The sequence below is a fragment of the Sprattus sprattus genome (genome assembly GCF_963457725.1).
Source record: "Sprattus sprattus genome assembly, chromosome: 19".
Classification (NCBI taxonomy): domain Eukaryota; kingdom Metazoa; phylum Chordata; class Actinopteri; order Clupeiformes; family Clupeidae; genus Sprattus; species Sprattus sprattus.
This window is the reverse complement of record NC_137917.1, coordinates 4,549,064-4,566,331: the sequence shown is the minus strand read 5'-3', so window position 1 is coordinate 4,566,331 and position 17,268 is coordinate 4,549,064. Positions and strand designations below refer to the sequence as shown.

The window sequence follows — 17,268 nt, the reverse complement described above, 5'->3', positions numbered from 1 at the left end:
CACTGCATGGCCATCTCTAATCAATGCAGTATTCTAAATGACTTCAAAGGAGACACTATTGTGTTACATTTATTTGAAGTCCTTTTAAATGTGATTTAACATCCTTGATTATTACATTTCCTCTCACATATTGAGCCTCCCTCATGCTCTGCCATGAATAATAACTCACTCTCTGTCTTCCATATTCCCCAAAAGGAGGTTCCAAATGTCGCTATTCAGATGCACCAGTTTTCAAACATCATAATGTCTATGGCCCATAGATCCCCCTGTCTCTTGAAGTTGACACATTCACGTTCACACAGACTGCATTTCAGAAACAGGGTCAGACTTCAATTTACATAAGATACTCTACTGTGTTAGTTTTCACAAAATGAAAGACATGACAGACAGAGAAGCGAAACAGATGTGAAAGTTCACTGTTTAACCTCTCAGAAAGAGATTACCAGAATGAAAGCTCCGTCATTAACCACAGTGTTATCTTTCTCTTCTCATGGCTAGATATAAAGCATCTGAAGGGTTGAGAGTGAAGAGAGAGGACACTCCAGATGTCTGGCAGCGTCTCCTCCCCCCCGACCCTGATTCCCAGGGAGGGCTCAATGCGCTACGTCTCCATCACCAACTCCAGTGCCTCCCAGCTGCCCCCTCTGTCTGAATGGGAGGCGCCCACGTTCACCCGGGCCTCCCAGTTCCGCGTGGGGGCCACCCTGGTGCTCTTCCTGTTTGCGGCCGTCAGCAACCTGGCCCTCCTGATCAGCGTGTCCCGAGGCCGGGGACGACGACTGGCTTCCCACCTGCGTCCGCTCATCATGAACCTGGCATCGGCCGACCTCATGATGACGTTCGTGGTCATGCCGCTGGACATGGTGTGGAATGTGATGGTGCAGTGGTACGCGGGCGACGCCATGTGCAAGCTGCTCTCCTTCCTCAAGCTCTTCGCCATGCAGGCGTCAGCCTTCATACTGGTGGTCATCAGCCTGGACCGCCACCACGCCATCCTGCACCCGCTGGACTCCCTCAATTCCAACCAGCGCAACAAGAGAATGCTGGTGCTGGCATGGACCCTCAGTCTGCTGCTGGCCTCCCCACAGGTGGGTGTTGTGTTTGAGCAGGGCTTCCAAAAACACAGCCCTAGAGGGATGGTTAGTTCAGTCATTTTGGGCTGATCACTATAGACTTTTGGGCCTCTTCATGCTTGAGATCTCAGGTGTGAAGGTAGTAGCCAATAAACCTGCATCATGATATAACACACAAAAGATGAGAAGACAGTGTCCAAATATTCTGTAACAAGCAGTGTTTTGCACACTATGAGCATTTAGGTCCGTGAGCGTTACAGTAGAGTAACACATAAGCACTCAGCATATAAAGAAATACACATCAGGGTCTTGATGGATTGGTAGGGATATTGCCAAGGCCAGAGTGTCAGTTTTCCCTTAGGGCGACTGCATTGACTAGTAAATGTATGTAAGTTAAAGTGCAGTGAAAGCCAGAACCTAAAGGGGCTTTGTCTGCAGATTGCGCCGTGACTGGAGTGAGTCTATTTAAGGCTGAAGAATTCCTAGAGGAGCAGTCAGAATGGCTGGGTGGTCACGTTCATCTACATAAGTGGCAGTGCGTGCATTTTTATTTTCAAAAATAGACACCTTGCAATGTTGTTACTACCTGAATCAATGTACCCAAGGACTTGACATCTCAGAATGAATTGGGTCATTGACCCCTCTTGGATGGATTGGATGGATGCTTAATGTTCCCACAGGACTTAAAGTACATGTTGACAGCTTTGATAGATTAATGGGTTGTAATAGATTTTATTTTATTTTATATGTTCATGTTTATTTGGTATCTATCTCATCCAACTCATGTTACCAGTGGGAGGGTGATTGATAAAGCATGACGACGAGCACATGAATGTCAGCCGTCAAAGGGTCACTGTTATTCCGCAGTGGCAGACAGGTGCGGCAACCATCTTGTGAAGGTCACGGCACGCCACCTCCACTCCAAAAATACTCCTCGTTATTTATGACTAACCTCCCTCCCGAACGCTGACAGTCGGTCTCCGCTGTGGCATCCACCGGGTTCCTGTTTCTGCATGGTTAACTGAGTCCCGTCAGTGGGCCACAGAGAATGGTACTTCGCTGTTCACCTTTGTGTGGAAAACAACTCTAAAAATCATTCAAGCAGATTCTTCACAAAAGACGAAGAGATGAAAGGAAAGGCACAGGAGGTTTTAGACAGAGAAAAAAAAGATCTTTTTCTTTTCGTTTTCAGGCTGATTATAATTGATCCGATGGCTTTTAAGAAAGAGGTATCACTCCTAACATGCATTGATATTTTTGGCTGGTAGTTGTCCACGGCTAGACCTAGAGCTGATCTCCTCCAATACATCTCCACCCATTAGCTAATGCCATGTGTTCATATTTGATGCACATGTTTTGTTCTGCGTGCTGCTGAAGTGCTGCATTTCAACCTTGTATTTCCATCACGCCTAATGGTACACCAGTGGCAATCTCTGCTTTGTGACTACTCTCTCCCAGAAAGTCTCAATTCGGAGAGATTTAATTTTGGGTGACGGTCACTGGCTGACGCCAGAGGAGCCTATGTGGGAACAATTTACAAGCCCTCGGAGACAAATGGCAATCATTTATTGACTATGACGCAGCCGAGGAGGTTTGCGCTGTGTGTGGTGTTCCACATCCACACCTGGTGGGCGACCGGTGATTCACTGAGAGTGTCAAGCCGCAGGCAATTCCACACATAATTTAATATTCTGAGCTATGTCAGTGAGAAGGGACTGAATGGCAGGATGCACATAGCCTGCTGTACGCCCAGCACTGCCACACAGGAGCCCCGGGACTACATGATGGCTCCAGTGCAGCAAGATGGGGAGGAAGATGGAAGGAAGGAAGTGAGGAAGGACAGATTTCATGGTTGTCTGGGAAACTGTGTCTCCACTCCTCCTCCCTAGCTCCTCTTTCCAAGGTTAGATCCTGGATTTGGATTATGGCCTCGGAGAGATAAGACAAACACAGGGTCACTTCTGCTTGGAAAAGCCCAATTCCCAAAAGCCCAAAGAGCTCCTCTTGTGTGCTGCCTCTATTATGAATTTGGCAGATAGGCAGTTTTGAATCTTTGGCTTCAGAGATTTACTGAGATCAACTTTTCTGTTGAGGTCTGCTATATGCGTAGCACTGGCAGTGAAACTGGCTGATTTGTTTGGTCCAACACCAGATGGTTGTATTTGAATATAGGTTTGATATGCGTAGGTTTGAATCAGCATCCCTTTGTGTGCTTCTTCTGCTCTCAGAAGCCATTATTAATCCAGTGGCTCCTTCTTCCCAGCTGCTCATCTTCCGAGCCATCAAGGCTGAGAAAGTGGACTTCACCCAGTGTGTCACACATGGAAGTTTCCGGGAGCGATGGCAAGAGACCGTCTATAACATGTTCCACTTCGTCACGCTCTACGTCATACCGCTCCTGGTCATGAGCTTCTGCTACACCCGAATTCTCATCGAGATCAATCGGCAGGTCCACAAAAACAAAGGTGAACATGTCTCTCAACGAAACAAATACACCACAAACCCAATTGATCAAACAGTCATGTTTAGATGTTGGATATTTATATATAAGTCAATATTAGTTTATTAGATAGATATCCCCTTGGTTTGTGGCCCATCGATATGACTGACTGATTTTCTTTTTCAGGTGGTGAGTCATGTCTGAGACGAAGTGGGACAGACATGATCCCCAAGGCAAGGATGAAGACGCTGAAGATGACCATCATCATCGTCATGTCGTTCGTGGTGTGCTGGACGCCATACTACCTGCTGGGAATCTGGTACTGGTTCCAGCCGGAGATGCTGAAGGTGACCCCGGAGTACATTCACCACATCCTCTTTGTCTTCGGGAACCTCAACACCTGCTGCGATCCGGTCATCTATGGCTTGTACACTCCCTCCTTCCGTGCCGACCTGGCACGCTGCCTGCGCTGTTGCCGCCGCCCAGACGCCTCCCCGCGCTCACTGGACCGCCTGTCCGCCCGACAAGGACCCCACAGCGGGGAGCAGGAGTCGGACGCCCCCAGTGTGAAATGCCAGGAGTAGATTTTATACTTCATGATGATGGATATAAATTATGGAGAGTACAGTTGTGCAGTTATTACAGAACATAAGACGCAACTCTGAAGTTTTTTCAGTCTTCATACAGGGAAAAGCAAACAAACCAAACAGAAAGATTCTTACCCATAGCATATGTTTTCCCAATGCAGAAATTAAGAAGAAGGGTCTAAACACAGTTGGCCATAACACAAGCTGAAGGTCCAGTACGGCACGCTGTCCACTATTTTGATAAAAGGATTTCCTTTCACCTCTAACTTTGAGTGTTTACTCCTTGATGGCCTAAAGAGTTGCACAGACTGAGGAAACACTGGGGAATATGTGAGCATATTTATATCCTCCTTTACAGCATCATCTGGGCAAACTCAAAAGGCTTAGCTACACTAAGCTGTTGTTTTTTAGTTACATTGTGTCACACTATTCAGGTTGTCTGTGGTTGTAGGAGCCATGTTTGTTATGTATGAGCCAAGATTGAAGGTAAATTATATTTCATTTTTTGGGGCACACAAGTGCAATAACACTTGCATGGATGTACTGTATGACCTGTGAAATGTGTTCATGTGTTTGAAATGTAGCTTTCAAACATACATGCAGTACATGAATGTACCAACTGCTCTAATGTTTCAGTGTTTCTTGAATCACAATCTAATCCAAATGTTACAGATCCTTAAACCACATGGGAAACATGTTCATTTAAGCGCATCACTGTACATGGCTGAAGATGAATTGAATATCCCTCACTCCAGACAGACAGATTCATTTTTAATCATTCAGGTAAGAAAGATTCCTTTTGTTGAAGATTTCTCACATACACATACTCTGCACATGTAATTACTCTGTTTGTCTGGCACTGCTGCCTTTAATAGATGAAAGAAGGACCTGGAATGATTTTATGAATTTAAAATGGCTCTCTTTTTGTGTTGCTCTTGTAAAAAAGAGGATGGACATCAAAGGTAATTCCTTGTGAAGCAATCCCTCCCTTTGACCTCCTTATCGGCCTTACAGTGACTGACAAAGCACATTGATGTATTGACTAGTAGACTCCATGCAACTGATTTAATTGACAGCTGTCTTACTTCTGTTCTAGTCAAATTATACTGACATTGACTTGAATGGAAGGCACTGGTGTTTTGACTTTATATTCAAATAAAGGGGAACCCTCTCCTCACATTATCTGTATTTTTATGCCATGCATGTTTATGACTGACATGCTTAAATTAAGATGAAAAGGATGCCTTTTTATTTAAGAATGAGTTATATATCTAAATATATGCACATGATTTATATTTTAAATTACAATATTCATCTGTTGAATGGAATTGTATGACAGTATTTGTGTTGTTGTGGATCACTTACAAATACAAATGAAGTCTAAATAAATCAGTGCTGAATTCACCTCTGATTAATGATTCTATTCATCTGTTTCAATTTATTCTGGACATTTTGTGATCAGTGCATTTTTTTAGGACTGTCTTACAAATAGTTCTATATATTTCACGTCACATAAAGTAATTTCTTCATTGAAGTTATAACTGTTTATGGCTTGTACAATACACAATTCACTCTTGGAAGATAAAATGTGTTCTATTACAGGAAGATGACCTTGAACAACTGCCTAATCGAACTGTCCAATCAACAAATACAATAATCCAGCTATCCACACATTTATCATTCATTCATTGATTCATTCAGTCATTACCTAGGCTTTGCCAAGGTTATGTAATTTCCCTTTGATATTAAGGTGACAATAGTCACTGCACTACTCAACATTTCTAGTTTACAGATCACCGTTATTTTCATTCTTCTTGAGTGCTGCATTGTTTAAATATTTGACGTCCCTCACCATCATGCATTCATGGGTTTTTAAAATCCTTCTCGGGGAGGCATCATTCTGGGTCTCTTAACTCCTCTTAGGGATTGATTTAGCAGCAGAGCAGATTTGACAGCCATGGTGAGAGCAAACACAGCAGAGGACAGCGGGACTTGTATGATTGATTGGCCTGGAGTGTGAGGTCTCTTTTATTCCACTAAAGGATATCTCTCTCTCTCCCTCTCTTTCTCTCTTTCTCTCGCTCTCTCTCACCTTCTGACTCTCTCTCCTCTCTCTCTCTGTCCTTTTGTCTCTCTCTTTCTTTCTTTTTTGTCTTTCTCTCATGCAATCCTGACACAGGACCTAAAATATCACCTTATAAATTACCTGATAAATCTTCTGCTCCTGAAAATAGAGCTGAGGAAGAGAGATGGGGGGGGGGGGGGGGGCGGAATCATTGAATCTAGTCGCCATTTAGGAGGCTGTTAGTGACAGGTGGTGGTGGGGGATACGTCCCATCTGACAGGCAGTGCAGGAGAGGGTTTATGGTGCCGCCATTGCTTCAATCAACACAGGACAGAACAACAGAGAGGCCCATAACCCTTATCAGCGGAAGAGCCCGTAATAGTTTCTCATTGAGGTTCAAAAGTCAACCGTGTCAGGCTTATCTCTCTCCTCTCGCCCAGCACCAGAGCCACAGGAGCGATGCTAATTAAAATCACAGGTGGTGCACTTTCATTTTGTTTTCTTCTTTATCGTAAGCTTCAAGGTTCTCTGGCTCTTCTTCACCCTCTATTTTCTACTCTTCCTCAGCTCTATTTTCTCCTCTCTTGCATTTACTCTTTCAAAGAGACCACCAACACACACACACACACACACCTCCCCACCTATTCCTCTTGCATTCTTTCTATCTCTTCTCATTGAGTAATCGTGCTAATGATCTTACACTTCAAAGCCCATCAATAAGGCCGCTCCCTCAGGGAAAACATGCCTCTAAACACAGAAACACAGGGCTTTCATAAGTTAGCCATCTGTAGAGAGGTTTCCTGGTTAGTAGTCCTCAGGACAGTTAATAAAACAAAGCATACCCCAAAACACAAAGAGTTCACCCAGCCTCACACTTAACATGCAGACCTTCATCTTCTGCTCAGGCAGGTATCCTTTTATCCACTCAGTGTGTACACTTGTCAAGAAGCTGGAAAAATCCCAGGGTGCTTCACAGCATGACACCCATTGAGACAAGAGCACGGATATACAGATGCCAGGGGATGAGGGATGCTGGGTATTGTTGATTACAGAGCTGAACTATGACAGATGAAGGAGATGGAGGGTGAAGCAGCAAGCTGTGCCGGAGTGGGGGTAAGGAGACCACAGCCGGGAGACTCGTCTGGGCTTAATGAGAGCCAGAGATGCAAACGAGAAATATAACCGCGTGTTTCCCATAACAAGCATCTAGACTCATTAATTCACACACACACATACACACACACACACACACACACACACACACACACACACACACACACGCACACACAAATACATATGTTTCTATATTTAAATCCCGATTTATGGTATTTGTCACAAGATATGAATAGTTGCTGATGCACTTGTACTCAATATAGGCTAGATTTGTCAATGACATTCTGCATTCATAAACACTCATACAAGAAGTCATTTTTAAATTCCTTTTTTATATCCACATGCATAAGAGAAGTGTATTTGCTGGTTTTATATTCTTGCCTTTGCAGTTTTAAATACAGACACACATGCCCACTCTTGACATCCATTCCATCACACTGTTACGGATTGAGGGTGATGTATGAACTCAAACGCACGACTCAGACAACAGGAGTATGATGGAGAATAAAGGTTTTACTGTCCAGGGTTCGGTACACGGTAAGGCAGTCCAATAGCAGGCAAACAATCCAAATGGGCAAGGCAAAAGAGAAGTCAAATACAATCCAGGGTTGGCAACACGAGAAACTTAATTTAACAAATGTGAACACGGAGGAACACGGGGGAACACGGGGGAACACGGGGGAACACGGGGGAACCAGGGAGGAACCAGGGAGGAACCAGGGAGGAACCAGGGAGGAACCAGGGAGGAGACACAGAGAAACAAACACGTAACAAATCTGACGAAAACGCAACGAGAGACAAGAACACATGGACTATATATACACACACAACAGACAACAAGGGACAGGTGATAACAATCAAGGCAGCAGACAATGAGACACAGGTGGACTAAACGAGGGGAATTAACAGGGCACAGGAGAAACCAATAAGACAAACAAACCAGGTGATGATTGTGAAAAGGTGAGGGGTGGAGACACGGACAACAACAAGGGCACATGGCATACATAAACAAACACAGGAAAGCACATGGTGGAAAGCACATGGTGGGAACAAGGAAGCACAATGACTAGAAAAGGAACAAAGAACACATGACACACAAGGGAGACAAACTAATAAACAGAACAAGCAGAATAACAAGGGGAGGGCGTGAGGAGACAGACACGAGGAGACAAGGGTAAACAAACACAAATGAAGAAACACGTGAGAACACAAGGGATACATAGGGAAACAAGACAGGGACAGAGCACAGACCTTACACACACTGCCAGATCCATTCACTCTTTGTTGTTACAAGGTGTCTGTACTTCATATATAATATCTGCCTTCACTAAAGTTTGGATCCAGAACATCCTGACACCTCCCACTGTCACCAGTGCCTGATACTATCGCAACCTTGACTTTTGTGACAAAAGTGGTAATTCAATCAATTCTTATTTCTGGACTGGACACAATTTCATACCTAACTGAACTGCAAATATTTGTGGCTTATTCCTCCTTTCTGACAGCTGGAAAGACTGTTTCAAGTGCGTACCAGAAACTATCCCGTGCTCACAAGAATGTTTCTGGTGCGTACAGTAAGGTTTTTGGTGTTCACACAAAAGTATTGCACACTCACACGATATCTGGTGAACCCGCGATAGGTTCTGGTGTGCACAAGAAACCTTAAAGACCCTTACAGTGCTTCCTATCTGTACAACTAAACGCATAAATTCACTATGCAAACACAAAAATGCATTTTTTCCCATTGAAAATCACAAACGCATCAGTATTGCGTCCACCAACTAATAAACAGAGAATTGTGCTATTTATTTTGTGGACAAAAGGCTGACAAAGATGCTGTCCAGTGTCCACATGATAGATGTCCTAGGCCAACATTTGTACTTTGGTGGCATGGAATGCGTTACGCACTACACTCTGATAATTCCATTTTGTCCACTTACTAGTTTTGCATCAGCAATCAATCTGAGGTAGAATCAGTCAGCACAGCAAAAATACCCCCCGACACACACACACACACACACACACACACACACACACACACACACACACACACACACACACACACACACACACACACACACACACACACACACACCACATACACACACACACACAGACACACACACACACATTTACACACACGTACACACACACACACACACGTACACACACACACGTACACACACACACGTACACACATACACACACACATGCATAAATAAGCCTGATTGGCTATTAATTACGTCTGATACCTGGCTGGCTTGTAGCTGATTAAATGGAGGGGATGTTGAGGGCTCAGAGCTGGGGGCAGGAGGATGGTAGTGTGGAGTGGGGGTGAGAGAGGGTTTGAGTCTTCTCTGTGGATGAGAGTGAGTGTGAGGGAGGGGGTCTTTTGCCAGCTGTATGCTGCTGAGACAAACAGATACCTCACCATCTGTGCTTCACTGGAAAACAGCCACTGCCCTGAACAGTAGTATATTAGATCACTCATACAACCCATCATTAGTTCAACTACAACATACTTTTACAGGATACAACAGTGTATGCACATATGGATATACAGAAAAATATATGGAGTGACAGAAATGCAGACAGACGGAGATATAGACAGATGGAGTGTTGACATTCTCCGAGGGTGTGATGTTTGTTTGAGTATAAGCACAGATCATGTCAGAGAGTACGAGGAGCATACTGTGCCAAATCAACATGACACTTTGACAGCAATGTCATAATGGAACCAGAGAAATTCACAACTTCCAGACATTGTGTTTCAGGATCAAGAGGGCATTTTAGCAATAGACTGTAGCCTCTCTGTGGCTTGTGCTAATTGTGTTAGCTGATGGGACATTTACTAGGACTGTATGTTTGTAAGTAATGGGACAGTTTGTTTTAATCTTAGCACAGTTGTGACAAGGTACATGTCACAGAACAGCGGTTGTAAATATTTCCCTGTAAAAGAGCATGGAAGGTCATGGCTACATTCATCTGGTCTCAAAGATTATTGATGTTGCTGTTACATTTACGTTCTAAGTGATGTGTAAAACTAAGCATAATACTAATACATAATATTTAGGTCATAGCTCCAAATGCAAATGAGATTTTTCAGCTCCATATTTAATGTTGTTCATTAATCTGCAGTACCACGTGAACCACAGGAAGAGGTCATTATTCTCTTTTAGAGAAAGCTCTGCCTTGCGTGGTCTCTTGGACTTTCTGGTAATGCACTGGAGGCATATGTGTAATGGGAAAATATTCCCATTAGCTTCCCATAAGCTTCTATCAGGACAAACAGCACTGTCTCAACAGATCAAATTCTTAGGGACTCTTGTCAATTTTATCCTCTTGCAGGGAAGCAGTTGAGTAAATAATTAAAGATAAACTAAGTCCCTGCTAGATCTTCTGAGATAGACATGGCAGTCAAAGGGCATCCTCTTTCTTGAGTGACAGCCATTGATCGTGGACAGATTAAGAGTCCTATTTTTAGACACATGCATGACAAACACACATGGAGACGCCCTTGGACAGAAACAACCATGGTCTCCAAAACACACACATTGGCAGCTGTAGGGATGGTCAAAGCTTTTGTCAGTCTCGTTGCTGGATGGTCCATACCACCACTGTGCTGTTTTCGCACACACCCAGGCACCTGGCACAGCCCTGCACTTCTGCAAGACACAGACTCAAGGCAATTATCCAAGACGCAGAAAATCAACATCAGTGGCAAATGTTTAATTTCTTCCAAAACTTCTAATGTGGACGATTTCATTTTAGATAAGAACACTGGCTTTGTTTACTGTGAGAGTATTTAATTCTGAAGCCATTTGACTGCCTATTTCATAGGAATGCAGTCTTGAGGGCGAGCAGTTTGACAGACCCCCTTTAGATGAAGGCTAAAAATGTATCACTATTCATACTATATACTTCTAAAGATAGACAGCTGCATTGGGTGTCATTTGTGGTGTGTCTGTGTGTGTCTCTATGTGTGTCTGTCTGTGTGTGTGTGCCTGCGTGTGTGGTAGTGTCTGAATTTCTTAGCAATGTGGGCAGTTTTTAAAGCACTGAAGGCTGCAGGCTTTGCATTAATGATTCAGCTGTAAAACTGCAGTAAAGGCACCACTGCCAAGCTCCTGACCTGACTGAACTGGAATATGGCTGTCTGTCCATTTACACCCTCGTTGGCCAGCCATGTAATGTCTGATGGCATAGTCAGTTACACAGGCGGTGCCAATGGCATGACTGGCATTCAGCAATATTCATCAAACAGAATTATTGTATTGATCTTTGGAAAGACAAAGGCATCCCAGAGGGCCCAAAGAGTCTTGGATTAGGGTTGAAAACACATAATTTCTGCTTGATTTGTAATTACAATCAAGCTATTAGCTGAGTTCTATATACTAAATATTTTTAGCATGAATATCAGCATCCTCTATACCTGGATATGGGTCTCCATCAAATTACAATGAACACTGTTCATGAACAAATGCAGGATGATTTCTTATCCAAATTTCATTTGAAGGTGTGTGTGCTCTCCTCTGAAACCCCTCAGGACAGGACAAGACAGCCTGTCGTGTCCCTGCAGCTGGGGGCCGTGTTCAGAGGCTGTTCCGCAGACTGAGTGCTGCAGTCACTTCAGCCACCCTGGTGTCACTGTCTAAAAATGCTTTAAAGCTCAGCCAAGTCAGGAGAAGATGGCGAAAGGGCATGGTGTACAGGTAGGTAGGTAGGTAGATAGGGCAACTGCATCGAGAACACGCCAGCAAAAACAGAAAGTCTTTGTTGTGAATGATTTTGAATAAGCTATTGCCCAACAAGTGGAGATAAATATGTATGATAATGAGTTATGCGCCTATTTCATGTTTTATTTCACCAAACCCCTGAAAGGATATGATCAGGAAAGACAAACCAGAGCGTATCAGTAAAAGAGCAGCTATCCTCTCCGTTTAACGACACCTAGTTGTAGTCACTCCAGTGAAAACTGATTCTCATTTTAAAAGACAAAACAACCAATGCAAAACAGGAATAAACATATATTAATATTAGTTTCCTGAAAATACGATCAAGTTGTATTGCTATTTGTTTTTTGCAAGGAGTCATGTCAATGCCAAGCTCATTAAAATGTTATGAATAATGTTTATTAGTATTAGCATATATCCACCACCCGTCCTCAAATCATACAGCCCTCTCCATATTGGCTCAGCATGCCGTATCAACATAATGAAGAAACAAAAAACTGGGGTCAGCCACGAAGAGGAGCTGGCTGCACGATATTCCTGCTGGTATGTATTCACGTAGTCTCTGAATAATGCATGTTGTCGCCGAGTGAGGAATCAGAATTCAAGGTCAGAGGAGGAAAAAGTCCCATCCTGCAGGGGTAATAAGCGATCACAGAGCTCCAGGGATGTCCACTTACACCTCTTTTCATGAAATGATCTGTCCAACGAGCAGGGCACCTCGGTCCGTCTTGTTTATGTCTTAATTTAGCAGGAGAAGCTGCAGCGGCAGTTAAGGGCTTTTATTTACATCCTCCATAAATGAGTGCTGGATCAGAGGAAGTCGTCAGAGTGCTGGAATGCACATTCATAACAGTGAGAAGTCATCAATATGCCGTGCAAGTTGAATTAGACTGTGAATATCTCCTACTGCAGTCTTTACAGTTAAGCAAACACATGAGAATATTGAGCATGCACTTTGAGAAGATCACATAATTGAATAAATGAAAGATCATGAATGTGATCTAAAAGTACTTGTCTCATTGCCTGTACATTATATTCACTAAATTAGATTTTTATTAAACTAAATTGTTTTTACATTAGATGAATCTTATATTATGCTAATACGCAGTATACTAATCTCTTCAGGCCCAAGTGTTGCGCTCTGGAGCATCATCACATATGGATGGCAAACCCTCACTTGTCTCTCGAGGAGACGGACTGGGGAAAAGCTGCTGAACATCATTACTATCTATAGTCATCTCATGTGTCAATCTGGTCTATTTGTAGCATCATCATAAAAATCAGGATTACTGAGGGACATTATTTAATGTTATTGTCATCTTACAATGTTATTTTCCAAGCAGTATGTTGTAAGAACAACTTTTCCATCAAAATGTATACTTAATTGATAATGTCTCAAAATGGATGGAAATATTGGATGCAATATTAATATTAATTTAGTGAACACACTGTATTAGCCTTCTGTATCAGCAGGCATGCATTATATGCTCCCAGCTTGCTGCTGAGATGGTGAAAGATCATTGGGTTATGTCCTGCAGGACATTTCATCAAGACTTTGTTTGCACACTCACTTATCAAGCACTGACACTCATACATCACACACTGAGCATGCAGAAATGGATATTAAGCCACAGACATTGCAACACTTTGTCTTTTCCTGTAACAAAATGTAGTAGGGTCTCATTAGTAAGGTCAGAGCCACATTACATTCACCACCATTACAGCACACTAATGACACCTATGTTCATTATTATAGATCCATATTTAATATTCAATGATTTGAACTTTCTCAAATCTTCATGGCATAGCTATGAACGAAAAACTGTGATCAGTAATCATTTTGCATAGACACAGACACAAATATGGCATTTAGAGTTCAAGCAGAGACAATTCTATTGCTGTTTTAGTTAAGCTTTTGATTTTGATGAGGTTGCATGATGATGGCATTTTAGAAGGCAGGCGTAATAGGTAGCAGAGGAGCACTCCCCTGGCCTCCCCCTGTTAGACGTCTCCACAAATAATTGCCTGAGTGCTTTAACAAACTCAGAGCACCTTTCATTTTTTGCTGACTCGTCAAATTCTGTGGTGTTATGGTGAGAGATGCAATCGTTACATTCGCTCCTCTCTCTCCCTCTCTCTTAGTCCCTCTCCCTCTCTTTCTCCCTCTCTCCCTCTCCATCTTTCTCTCCTTCCTCACTCCCTCTCTTTCTCTGGCTAATTATGGGTAAGCAGCAGATTTAGTGCTCACCTTCAGTTCTCCACACAGATGGCGTCGGGCCACGTCCCCCCCCCCCCCACAGACATCACCTGTGAGTGCTGGGGGCCTGATGCCAGCGCATAATCCTCCAGCAGCTCAGTCCAATCAAATGCTGGATGCCTGTCTACAAAGTCTTAATTCCTGGTATGACTCAGCTGTTTATCCGTCTAGACACTAACCTGTGACAGATATTTCCCCTTATCATTCTGGGGCTGACACATCATCATGGGGTGGGTTTTGAGGACTTACATTAAGAGAGATATTACAGTATGCTGATGATTCTCAGAATAGCATCATCGCATGTCAATCATACACTTTCATACAGTTCTATACACCTAAATAGTATATTTTATGAAGAAAAAGACAAGGAAAGACAGATTTCTACTTAATTCTCTTAATTTTATTTGGTTCACAGTAGAAGTGTCATCTTAACCAAACATAGGAAAAGGAACAGAGAAAATGTGACAACAGATAGAAGTTTCAACTCGAAAGAAATGTCTCCAAATGTCCACAGTAACCAGAGACCAGAACCACATGCGGTAGTTCCTGCATGTGAACACCATATTGAACCACTCCAGAAAAGGGAAAGATCAAGCTGCCTTTCACACCTATTGTGGAAGACCATGGGGATATAAGGACGCTTTCACAGATTCTGCATTTTTGACACACATTCACACATGTTGTAAAGTTCTTTCAAAGTGACTGCTTGGTTGTTAACTACACTTAAATAAGACTATTTAGAGGATGCAGTGAATTTAATTTGGCAGACAGTCATTTATTTATGAGCACAGCTGATCTAGCCCTTTCTGTCCTCGGAGCACAAACTTCTGTTTTGGTCCCAAGTGGCAGTTGTAAGTACCACACCAATGTCAAGGGAAAGGTCTCTGGTTACTTTTAGCTGAATACCTTTCAACTAAATAATTCTTCCATATTAGTCACAAAGGAACCAATTATAAAGCAGTTTAAAGCTTTGAGTTTCAGGGGGGTGGAAAGACACACAAAAACAATGGCATCAGAGAAAAGAAAAATACATACATTAAAGCATTGCTTTTCTCATTGGTACAAGCATTCAATTTCTACTCTTCATAATTGTTTCTAATCCAAGGGATATGTTGGGCAAAAGGTTGTTAAGTATTATGCGTTGCCGAAATGTAACTAAATGGCTTCTTTAACCCCATTAGCAGCATTTCAATACACTTAATGCTTGGAAATATCTGAGACAACTGAGGAGAGGTAGAGGGGGTCCATGTGTGAGGACACCCTGCTTCCAAAGGTACTATATTCAAGGTCTGTGTGTGGCTTCACACTTATGGCTAAATCCTATATGGCTTGTCAAAATAAGCAAGAGTTCAGCTGTAGAGGAATCTGTGTTAGCTGTGAGCTAATTGAATACAATAAGGAAGCCAGAGAAAGTTTCTTCAAAAAAATAAAGGGCATTGGGAGTGAAATTGAGTCATAAAAAAAGCCACTGACAATCGTGCGTAATAAGCACAAACCTAAAAAGGTATACTGAGTCACATAAAAGTGCCACAAATCCTCGTTCACAAGCCTTAGTAATACTTGACCTTTTGCCATCAACACACTAACTTTTTGCAAAATTTCTATCCCACATATTCATATAAACCTCAAACAACTACAGAGACAATTAATGGAATGGGGGAAGTCAACCGAAAATCAGAAAAGAGAGGGGAAACAAATGACAATAATCATAATATTAATAACATTAACATTTAAAAAATGAACTTATTAATATGGCAAATTTGGCAATATTTCCCATTCACAGCACAGCAAACAGCTGATGTTTGGGGGGAATCATATAAACGAAAGCAAAAAGAGTTCTAGAAAAAGAACAGCCAAAAATGTCTTTTTTAAGAAAGTTTTTTTTTTTTTTTTGCTTTTGTCACTTTGTTCCGAAATGCAGATATGTAAATCTGTGGTGTGACTTCTTTTGGCTTAAATATCTATTTTTGTAAAAAGTATTTATATTCTATTTTTTTTTTTTTATAACTGCCCATCAACCTTGATGACAGGAGGGAGTTGTTGTGCTTGGCTGAAGGGAAGTGAGTTACAGGACCTCCCTCACCCTAGAAGAGCTGAAACAACCCAACGACTTTAGAGGGAAGAAATGAGGGGCAGTGACTTATGGCTGCCTGACAGAAGCTTGGGAGCTGTGTCTGTTTCAGTTAGCTAGTCTGCTTGGCCGAAATAAATCTCCTGAAATTGAAAAACTATTTAGCCAGGGGCTAATGCATTTCTATATTATGGAAATATTAGAAAGGACTTATTCTCTGCAGAATGAGAATCTGACCAACATAGCCCAAGCGACAACAGACGCCAATATTTCAGTCTTTTCACAAATCTGTTGTTTCCCTTTTTTCAGCAAGGCTCCTCCTGGGATCAAGGTTTGGCAACTGTCAGCAATTCTGGTAGCACTCTCAATAACATAGCCTGTAGCATACAAAACAGCATACTACAAATAGTTCAAATATACATATACACTTCTGTGCTTCTGTAGAGACATGAATTAAAGTAACATGAATGTAGGTGTTAGAGGTAACATCATTATTTGGTCATATTCGCTATTATTTATAAGACAGTTATTTGGCAATATCAACTCCATCAACATACAGAGAAAAGCAATTATTTTTCTGGACGCGACATATGAAAATATATAACTTTCACGTGTTATTCTTCAAAAGTTAGACATTAATTTTAAAACAAACAAAGTCTGTGTCATCAGCGGTCAACCATAAGCGAGACTAACGCAATGACTTGGAAAAGCTTATGTTTAGACAAATCCATGTTTGAATGCTATTAGTATCTATAAGGTATACGCTTTTGGCTTTGGTTAATGGTGGTATGTTATCCTTTTGCCTTCGGTTCTAGTCATTTTTAAGTGATGGCTACACCTGAAAACATTAGAATGACACCTCATTAAATCAGTAGAAAAGGAAAAGGAAGAAAACCATAACAATTTAACTTCTTTGGATATCACTCAAT

At 42.2% G+C, this 17,268-nt stretch overlaps 1 protein-coding gene across 1 annotated transcript; it reads left to right on the top strand.

The window, feature by feature from the left end:
* Positions 1–545: 545 nt before the first annotated feature.
* On the top strand, positions 546–4,097 carry LOC308380076 (gonadotropin-releasing hormone II receptor-like; the record flags this gene model as incomplete). Its single annotated transcript, XM_080857356.1, has 3 exons — positions 546–1,088; positions 3,337–3,538; positions 3,700–4,097. 3 exons carry the CDS (start codon positions 546–548, stop codon positions 4,095–4,097), a joined length of 1,143 nt encoding a protein of 380 aa, XP_080713482.1.
* Between the last annotated feature and the right edge of the window lie 13,171 nt (positions 4,098–17,268).